Source organism: Triturus cristatus, chromosome 1_2 (assembly GCF_964204655.1).
Source record: "Triturus cristatus chromosome 1_2, aTriCri1.1, whole genome shotgun sequence".
In the NCBI taxonomy this organism is placed as follows: domain Eukaryota; kingdom Metazoa; phylum Chordata; class Amphibia; order Caudata; family Salamandridae; genus Triturus; species Triturus cristatus.
The window spans coordinates 1,079,680,060-1,079,691,136 of NC_140580.1; the positions used below are offsets into that span (position 1 = coordinate 1,079,680,060).

At 41.4% G+C, this 11,077-nt stretch overlaps 1 protein-coding gene across 3 annotated transcripts in view; it reads left to right on the plus strand.

Moving 5' to 3' along the window:
* ENTR1 (endosome associated trafficking regulator 1) overlaps window positions 1–6,239 on the plus strand; it is a 251,098-nt gene extending 244,859 nt beyond the window's left edge. For all 3 annotated transcript variants that reach the window (XM_085613139.1, XM_085613120.1, XM_085613114.1), the window contains exon 8: window positions 2,674–6,239. In XM_085613139.1, coding sequence (XP_085469265.1) covers window positions 2,674–2,770 — 97 coding nt within the window. In that variant the 3' untranslated portion in view covers window positions 2,771–6,239. The remainder of the gene's footprint in view (window positions 1–2,673) is intronic.
* Window positions 6,240–11,077: the final 4,838 nt, after the last annotated feature.

Genomic DNA, 11,077 nt, shown 5'->3' on the forward strand with positions numbered 1-11,077 from the left:
TCGAGTGACTTCCGTTTGCGGGTGACTAAAAAAACAGAATTGCGGCAGCATCGAGGGAACAATGATTTGCGGGGACTGGGAGGATATGAAAGCAGGGCGTAAGAGAGGCCGGGGAGGGGGTGGGAAAAATGGTTCGAAGGTTGGGCTCATTCACTGGGAGTCAGAACATATTTGTGTTTTTTCTATCAAGTGTAAAACTGACTAAACTATCTAAGTTGACTTCAATTTAAAAGTCAGAGCTGTTTGTTGAAACATTTCTGGAGCCTGAAGTCTGAAAGAATATTATTCATTGAACAGAGCCGAGTGACTTCCTTTCACAGATGCATAAAACACAGACTGGCGGCAGCGCCCATATAACAATGGTTTACGAGGACTGGGAAGACATGAAAGCATGGGAGAGAGGCCACGGCGGTGTTGGAACAAACAGAGCGGGAGGTGTACGAGGGCAGGCAGTGTAACATAGGCAGCGTCCAAGTGCGCTCCGCAACATAAAGTAGCCGCTCTGGCATCAGGACGTGATGTCTCGCTGTGGTGCCATGTTTCACACTTAAAGTGAAAGCGCGATGCCGAATGAATTTTTTTTAGTGCTCACCGACTAGTTGAAGGAGACAGTGTAACGCCGCAAGTAAAAGATCCAGTCCTGATCTTTTACTTGCGGCATTACACTGTCTCCTTTAACTAGTCGGTAAGCACTTCATTTTTTTTCATTTGACATCGCGCTTTCACTTTACGTGTGAGACATGGCGCTGAATTAATTTTATTGGGTTTGTAGAGTGCAGTGATTTGTCCCACGTACCTTCAAGGCTAACTCTAGAAATGACCAGTAAAGGCAACATGGGAAGTGGTAGCTCACACACTGGGGGTCGGAACGCATTTGTGTTTTTTGTATCCAGTGTAAAAAGGACTAAACTATCTTTGATGACTTCTATTTAAAAGTAAGAGCTAATTTTTTTAATGTTTTCGGGGCCAGAAGTCTGAGAGAACATTATTCATTTAACAGAGTCGAGTGACTTCCGTTCGCGGGTGTCTAAAAAACCCAGAATGGCGGCAGTGTCAAGGGAACATTGATTTGCGGGGACTGGGAGGATATGAAAGCAGGGAGTGAGAGAGCCCGGGGAGGGGGTGGAAAAAATTGGTCAAAGGTTGGGCTCACACACTGGGGGTCAAAACACATTTGTGTTTATTGTATCCAGTGTAAAACAGACTAAACTATCTAAGTTGACTTCGATTTACAAGTCATAGCTGTTTGTTGTAATATTTCCGGAGCCTGAAGTCTGAAAGAATATTAGTTTAACAGAGCCGAGTGACTTCCGTTCACAGATGCATAAAAAACAGACTGGCAGCAGCGTCCAGATTACAATGGTTTGCGAAGACTGGGAGGACATGAAAGCAGGGAGGGAGAGAGGCCAGGGCGGGGTTGGAACAAACAGAACAGGAGGTGTACGGGCACGGACAGTGTAACATAGGCAGCGTCCAAGTGAACTCTGCAACATAAAAAAGTAGCCGCCCTGACAGCAGGACGTGATGTCTCACCGCGGTGTCATGTCTCACACTTAAAGTGAAAGCACGATGCTGAATGAAAAAATATGTAGTGCTTACCAACTAGTTAAAGGAGACAGTGTAACGCCGCAAGTAAAAGATCCAGTCCAGGTGGGCCGGGCCAAAAGAAGACCGGGTGTTAACAAGGAGGGACTAAAAAGCCTCACTTACAATCGAAAGCCAGCGTTTAGTATGAACGATGACGCTGGCCAATGAAAAGAAGGGGTGGAGTCTACACACCACTTCTGAAATCTAATCGATTACAAGAAGCCTCGCAGAGCGAGAAGCGCATGCGTGCTGCAACGCTAGGAAAGACCTAAAAATGGCTGCTAGGGAATTAGTGATCTTTGCAAGGCACTGCCAAATTCAGCATCAAGCACATGCAAAAGATGTTTTTTATGCCAGAATGCCTTTGGAGAATCGGTAATGTCTCCTCCCTGCAATACTCTATTTTTCCGTACGGTCAGTGTCCTGGAGTTTCTTCTGGCCAAGAGTGATATCGCCAAACACTGGAAATTTCCCTTAACCCCTCTGTTTCGTGAATAGCGCCAGGGAATGTGTAGGTGCTCTGAGCGTGAGAAAACTATTACCAGGGAAGAAGTTACCCGCGGAAGCATGTAAAAATTTGGGAGTCATGTTTAAAGTATTCAGGATCTAGTTGTGAGATGTACTCATTTAATGCGAATGAATGACCTACCATTATAAAATTGTATGTTGTTGCCATGTATATACTGTCTTCTGCTGTTTCGTAAGCATCTTGTGTTGTTGTGCCACGTACTACCTCACTACTGTACAAATATAAATAGTTATCAAAAAAGAGTAGAAGGTGTTGCATCAGGTGCTCCAGCTGCTAGCCTATTCTTCATAACTGCACCTCCTTACTAATGCTGTAAAGTTTGTGATGTATGTCCAAAATTCATAGAAATGTGTGCATTTTAATAACTAATTTACAAGGTCAACTTTAAGTGAGGGTTCGTTTTCTGGAAAATTGGCTTTTTCTCCGAATTCCCTCTGAAGGACATCAGATTTTATTCGTTTTATTTCTCATTTGTTCTCTTCCCCTACTCATGATTTATCGTTCTAATCCATGGAGATATTTGCAATGCGCCTTATTTTCCCTCTTTCTAATTTTAGACAACTTCTCTCGGGAGGAGAATCTTTGAAGTTTGTGACCGACCTCCTGAAATCGATTGACAAAATTACGGAACTGTCACAAGAAGGCCAATGTTGACCAATAAAAATCATTCCAGACTGAGGATGTGTTTGTACTAACCTGAAACTACTGCCAAAAACCTTTGCAGTTCTCGAAATATGCAATGAAAATATTTACCAGTTTGAGTTGAAAGGAAAAAATTATTTTTGAATTAATTTTATACAGGTGTATTTCTGAGCATAATTAACAGCTGAAGCTGTTCAGCAATAAAAAGGTCGGGGTCGTCTCAGGGAATAGTAGACATGTTGGTGACAACGGTAGTTGGATTGAAGTAATATTCTGGAATCCAGCAATGTTCTTGGTGGTTTAAGGTAGCAACAGTTTGTTAACTTTGAATTCTGGTGCTTTGCATGACAATGTCATTTAGCTTCAGGGTTTTTGCCCATAGCTTGAGAAGTCTTCTGAAGGAGCCTGTTCACTGGTGTTGAACTAGGATAATGATATCCAACGTATAGAAGTCTAACGTGCTTTAGACTGTCCTTGCACTTACATCCTGATGTATTGTTTTTCTTACAAGTGGAAAAAGAGCAATACTCTGATACTTTGCAAATATATATTTAAATGTAAAAAAGTTGCCGAAAACCATTTCCTTTAGTTTATTTTTCCCCCAAAAAAGTTTAGATCAAATTTAATTTTTATGCGGACAATGTACACAAATGTAAAATGTATATATTTTATTTATTTACCTGAACTACATATTTGAGCCTTCTTCAGCAAAGTAATTTCACTTATTCTGAACTATACCTGTGTGAGAGAAAGTTAGTTTTCCAAATATGCATATATTTCAAACAGAAACTGAGTCTGTGGGAAACCGGATGTACAAGCCCTGCGACGGCACTGATTTCATTTTTGCTGTTAACTCCCACAGTTGGGACTAACAAGTTTCGGAATTTGCAGCATGGCTTAAAGACAAAAAATATAGTTTGCTTTCATTAAAAGTCCATTATGTTTTTACAAGTTTCTCTGGTATTCAAACCTTTCAGATCACGCACATCTATATACTTGCTCTACAGTGTCTCCCCAACTCACTGCCTATAGAATTAGCAAGACACACTGCATAAAGCAGTTTTGTGCGAACACTTATGGAATGAAGTGTGACACACGTTTCACCATTTTAGACTGTCATGACGAGAACTGCTTGTGTTTTTTATGGGTTTTTTTAAACTAATGTAGACGTTATCATTACTTAAGTAAACTGGGAATCACTGTTGTAAGAGGTATTTTGCCTACCTACACACAGTGATGGAATCTTGGATTGGATCCCTAAAACTACAATACCTCCCCCTTATTGCACACTTGTGTTCTAGTATAGTATTATTGTGTTTCCTGCTACGGATATTTAATATAACCATTTCATTGATTAAGAAGTGCCACTTGCACCGTTTTACAGATGAACTGTGGCAAATATGGTTATGCTACCAATCAATCAGACATTTCCCATCGCTTCATCGTGATGCATTTTATTTTGATTGTTCTATATAATTTTTTTAATTTCCAAGTTTTTTGTGCGTATTCTCTATAAATTGTTTTGCTTGAGATCTTCTACGTTCTTCTAATTCACTGAAGCAGACCTAACCTTGAGCTATGCGGTGCTGGGCATGGTGGATAAACCTGCTGTTCCACTACCCAGGAACAAAGCAAAAAGATGTTGGCGTCAGACGTGTGGATCAGAGTGGTGCTACGATGAATCCTTGTGTCTAACTGGTGGTGACTTGATGTTAGCAGTGTTCACTGATGTCAGTTCCGAATGGTTATGTTCTGGTTCATCGGTGCAATGGTATCCAGGCTTTGTCCAACCTCCACAACATAGTGATCTCAAACACCACAAACAATAAGGAAAATGTAGTTGAGAAATAATTGTGAAAGCTCCACATCAAGCACCCGAATGGGTCCAAGTCCGACAGTGCCTAATTTGTATTTGAGGGGGGGAACGGAGGAGAACAATGGGGATTATTTATTACAAATGCAGCTTTAAATAATGTTTTTGCTTATATATCAACCTTTGATTAGAGGCTTCACCGACTGGTATGTCCAGATATGTAACATTTATTTTTTATGACTAGTTCTATTTGTTTGAGCGCTTTCTTTTTTGTTCTGCTGAGGCATTTTGCAGATTTTTCATTTTCCAGCATACAACTGATACTGCCTGCTGCACTGTTTTTGGCTAACAGGACGGAGAGAAACTCTAGGAAAGCATCGCACCAAATAAGAAACACATTTTCAAACGCTATTTACAATGTGGCCAATCTTCTAAATGTCAAGACCACAAAAAGCGACTGTTCGTGCCATATTATGTTTGCCCCCATCACTTGTCTTCCTTCCAGAGGGAAACACTCTCCAATCATATGGGTCAGATATAGGGTGGTGGAAAAGTATACCAACTGCTGGAATATCGGAAATGAAATGACCACACATTTCTCACAATAGCAATAGGGCATCAACGCTAATTTCTGCTCACATAGGTATTCGGAGAAAGCTTGCAATGAGGGCCAGTGTGCTTAAGTTTCCCGACACTTCCCCAGTTTTCATGGTCTTCCTTAAAACACAACTAGTTGCACACATTTTTTTAATGCAACAATCAGTGGCATTATGTTAACAGAGATTTGTTTACTGCTTGATATAGACTCGCAGTGTCACAAAGGACATTGCCACACCTACGGTTCCTCTATATTTCTGTTTATCTAATTGGACCAGACCCTACAACAGCTCTGCTGTAACTGACATGCATCCCTACCTCCATTGTGTGGAATGTATGATAGTAGTGCTCGCGAACCAATTTGAAAAACTGAATGGCTCAACAGAGGTGAAATTCTAACTCCCGAAAGACTCTCCTCTGAATAGAATACATTTATTTTTCGAGTAAGATATGTTGACACCTAAAGTATCTTTACAATATTTAATACCATTGATTTGAATCAAATCGTTTTATCATAGAATTATCACTACAACAGACCGTGGCCATCAGTCAAAAAACTAGCAACTGGAATACATTTGCTTGTGGCGTTGTATGGGATTGGCCTCTTGGCCTCTGCCATGAGAGGGTACCACCTCGGAGGCTTGCCTGCCAAGCTCAATAATGTGTCTAATCTCTGCACACTCTGATTTGCTATGAACTTGCACAGTAATGGTATGTAGCGTTCCATCATGAATTGTAGTCCAAACTAGTTCATGTTTATGTTATAGTTGACCCGGAAGTGTTTGCTGTGTTTCTGCACTGTGCCAGATCTTGGAATCCATATGGTTAGAAGTGTCACCTTTCTCCAGAATTCTTACTCTTGAAGTATCGCTCACCCATAGACAAACCCTAAATGTTGCACTTTTCGGACTGTTAGATCACATTTGAATTGTAATTTATTAATGTGCTGCAAACATAAAAACTTTAATGTGCTACTCATTGTTTTCACCAATGTATATCTAAAATAATGCACTTCTGTAATAAATCGTTTTATTGTATGTAACAATTCATAAAGTATCTTTTTATTATTAATGGTGGAGTGTGTTTTTTAAATTTAATTTCAGTGACCTTTTTTCTTTGGATCCTTTGTTTGCTTTTGTGCTTGTTTGGTTGGTAGCTTTGCCCAATGTGGAGAGCACAAGCGAAAAATGCCTGTTTAACTGGACAAAATTGTATGGCCTCGAAGTAAACTCCAGTGGCAGATCAAGATCCAGGTTGAGAACCAGGTGAACCTTATTTACAGATCTTTTCCCAGCCTCTCGTGTCCAGACCGGGAAGCCTGGCATCAGGTCATTTACAGATCAGTATGCCTAAGTCGTCAATGGTGTACATTTCACTGGTGAAAGTCTGTGTACCGCGCTCAGTTGGTGAAAGGGAAGGGGAATGGGGTTGAACTGGTACATAATGGTAGCCATCATCAGCCCGCTTGCGAGGTATAGTTCTCTGCATGGTAAAGTATAAGGAATCATAAAACAACTTGAAAATTAATAGTAAAAATGTTAAATGTTAATTTTAGATGTTACAGCACTAGTAACTTAATTTTGAAGTAACATTTTAATAAATGAAAATGTATTGCATTAAAGTTATTTTTTTCTGTAGATTAAATACAAATATACATTTCCACCTAAAGAAAAAATAGTTTGATATGCAAAAATAATTATGAAAAAATTATATATATATAGATTATTTAGAATTAATGTAGTTCTATTTAATAAACGTAATTGTTACATTATTTTTTTAGGTCTCGCCTGACCCAGCGCATGCGCTGGTCTGGCGAGACTTTTTGTGAGGGCTCAAAAAATGCTACCGTGGCCAGCCTAGAGCTACAGTGCATGTGCGGGCTGGCAAACCTAGTCACTTTCGCAGCACCCCTTTGATGTTCTCGTTCAAAGAACATCAAACATCAAAGAACATGTTGTGTTAATGCTTTGCTGCGCCCGTTTGACTTACAATGTGCTTTCTCTTTCCGCAAACTCGATGTTTGTGTTCCTTTATTTTGAGATGCTTTTAGTGTTACTGTTTTGTGACTTAAAGAACATTAAGGAAATGTTACTGTGAAACAGGACAACGTTCAGTGTTTAATTCTGATCGCAGCGGCTGCTTCATGTCCGTTGCACCATTCAGGGAATCCTTTCGTTGGCGCTTTCCCGAGGACATGATGAGGAAGCTGGAAACTTTGGGCACATTCTCTTTAAAAGCACAGCATGTTGGCCTCACTGACCTCCATTCACCCTCGTCAGCATAGTTGCCTCCTTTACTCCTCTCCGCTCGCTCTCCTCCACTCCTCCCTTTTCCTGGCTGGACCTCCCTCTCCTCCTCCGCTCCACCACTCTCATTCCCAAACTCAGCTGCCCTCTGCCCTGTCTATCAACTGAACTTTCCACTCATTCACCTCACCCTCTCCCTCAAGCCCCCTTTTTTCCGACTAGCCACCCTCTCTTCTCCACCTATCTTCTCTCGCCCCTCGTCGGCTTTGCCCTCTCCCTTCCGCGATCATTCCACCTCTCCCCACCCTGCCCACCTTCCTCTCATCTTGACTCTCTCACATTTACTGTATCCACCCCCCTCTTCATCTTGTCTTCTCCGCCTGCCCTCTACGCCACAACCCTGCTTTCCACCCCTCCCCTATCCGCCGCTCACTCCCTCTCTACTTCCCCCTTCGCTTCTCTCTCCTTTTTATGTCTCCTCTTTTCTCTGTCTCCTCTTTTCTCTCACTGCCTCTCGTATTCAGCCGTCCATACCGCCTTCTTCCTGTATCCACCCCAGTGTTCATTTTCCTCTCTCGTTTCTAGCCCTGCCTTCCTCCCTCTTCCACCTGCCCTTCATTTAACCTCTCTCCACCATCTCTCCTTCCTCCACCTCTCTACTCCCTTTCTTCTTATGTCAACCCTTTACTGTACTTCAGCAAATGGCATTGATCAGTGCCTCAAAATAAGCACTTGAAGCGCAGGTACAAGTTGTGGCGCTGGCTCAACATTCTCGAACTTTGTACAGATACTTTTTTAATGCATTTTCGGGCCCGAACTTCCCACCTGACTTCAAAACAGCACGCTGTACCTGGGTTTTCAGCACCACTGGCCATGATCGAAACGAGCTGCTTACTTCAAAAGATATTATGTAGTCCTCATAGATTTAACAGCCAGCAATGGCATAGCCAATAGGTCTCGCCTTTGGGACCTTATAAGTGTTTAACCATGCAACAGTTAGTGTAGCTGCACCAAGGATATTGTGCTGCATATCTAAATACTTATAAGGTCCCAAAGGCGAGACCTATTGGCTATGCTAATGCTTGTTAAATTCTATTAGGGGTATTAAAATATATAATTAAATATTACATATGTAATATTTTCTATATATTTTTAACATTACATTAGTTTTGTTTATATTTAGTTAGTTGGGGTTTTATTTTAATTCCTTATCTCTATTATTTTTATAAAAGGGTTTTACAGTATCATTAGTTGGCCACGTGTAGTGTTGGACTTTTTTTTAAAAAAATGAGTAACTTACACTCTGATTTGTGACTAAGCAAAACGTAGTCACCATAATCAAAAGTGTAAATGACTCAAAATTGTAGGTTAGCTTTGTGGATCAGGCCCTTTGTGAATAGCCAAAAGTGGTAAAGTTACTCAAAAGTGTAACTAACTTTTGCATATCAGGTCCAACATCTTGTTAGTGTCCTAATGCTCGTGGGGCAACAAGATTATCAACTTAATCTTTTAGAGAGTCACAACATTTAGGTATTAAGTGGTTATTACCGGAAAGGTCCCAGGCTCACATTATTATCCAGGAAATTACCTCTCCACCCTCATAAAGTCTCACTACAATCAGGGTCACATGGTTATCCAGTGAACAATTATCTTATGGTCTCACTACACACCTTTTCGCATGGTTATCCATGGTTACTCAGGAAATTAGCCATAGAATAACACTATTCCTTGGGCACTGGTTTTATTTTGTCACATGGTTATCAAGAAAACATCCCCTCAGAGTCATAATACACTCAGGATGTGGGTGTGCATCGTTATCCAGTTAACATTCCCCCAGTCTCTCCTCACACTCAGTGAGTCATATGGTTATCCAGGAATCATCCCTACAGAGTATTCCAACACACAAGGTGTTGCATGGTTACTGGGAAAGTTTCCAGAAATTTCAGTACACTCGGGTGAGGGGGGGCATGTGTTTAGCCAGAAAACATTCCCCAAAGTCTTCCTAATCTATGCGGGAGCCCATGATTTTACAGGAAAAAAGCACAGTCCCTCCTTGCGCTCGGGGTCATATTATTATACAGCAATCGTACCCCTCAAAGTCTTGCTACATTCAACTGTTTATCCAGGAAACAACCTCCTCGGCCTTGCTACTCTTGAGTGGGTGGTAGGGGGCTCAAATGACTATGGAACACCCCACGACTGCATATGGGGTGGTCAAGTGATTATCCAATCTGGCTCTACTTGCAGGGAGGTTATCCAGTGACCATCCTCCGGTTCTCACTATCCACAAGGGACACGGGGACATGGAAGAACATTTCTCCTTCGTACTGAAGAGTCCCATTTTTATATTAAAAAAAATCCCCTTTTGAAAGTCCCTTTAACTGAGCCAGTAGTATGGCTGAGCAGTCACTCAAAAACTTGCAGGGTACATATCTGAATCATGACACTGCCACCTCTTCCATTCATCCTTCTGAGAGTGATAGAGTTAGTATTAGAGTTGAATATCAGTACACATATAGGCACATAGATAGAATATATAACTGTGTAATATGATCCAATATTGCCATCAAAGGATTCTGGTGGCATCATACAGGTATAAGGCAGAGTGGTTTGTAAATGTCACCAGAACGCCATATGGCAATATAGGCCCATATTATGCATGTATTTTTTTTTATATTACATGTTTAGTTTGGGGTTAGCTTAAAACTGTTGTTTTCTTAAAAGTGCAAATAACAATAGGGACTGATTGGAATTAAAATGTTTAGGCTTTGTTTAATTTTCTATAATAAATGTTAATTAGACCAATGGACAGTTGTGAGTGTCAGTGGGCTTAGGCAAATCTGTGATTGCAGCATTTACTGCATACTTTTGGAAGTCAAAATTGTTCCTAACTTAAATCAGGCCAATGCGGGCCCAAATTGTCGCTTCTTGCAGTAACCTACAAGCCCTAAATTACATCATACTTGCAAACAGTCCCCATGATAAAGCTGATAGACTCTGTGTGTATACAGAGCATCTGGAGAGTTATTGGAAAGTAAGAGGAATGTCTGGACCGAAGTGCAAACCCTCAAATTCCAACAGGCCAGGCTTCAACAGAAGTACTTCCAGGCCCGATTATCCACTTTTCTACCATCCCTCTCCTGGGCACCTTACCTCATAGCGGACTTTGGGCCCAGCACCATATCAGCCACCATCCAGCTCCACTTTAATTATTCCAGTAAAAAACATTAGTAATATCACCTTCAAACTTAAAACATTGAATATAGCAGTAAATCTAATTAGCACACACTTTAAAATATGTTCCACAATTGCCCTAATTACCTGACTGCTAATTAAATAAAAACAGAAAGGCCAAGACAGGGCCAGCTTTAGGGCTAGTGCGAAAGTCTTTTTTGGTGCCCCACCAATGACCTCTTTCTCTGCAGATACCATTACTACTACCCTCCAACAGTGCCCCTCATCTCTCCGTAGCCTCCCCCATGACCTCCTCCTTGGATTCCCTCACTGCCACTCTCGAACAGTGCCCCTCATCTTTCTGTAGCCCCCCATGACCTCCTCCTTGGATTCCCTCACTGCCACCCCCCCAACAGTGCCCCTCATCTCTCTGTAGCCACCCCCATGACCTCCCCCTCAGATTCCCTCATTGCCACCCTCCACCAGTGC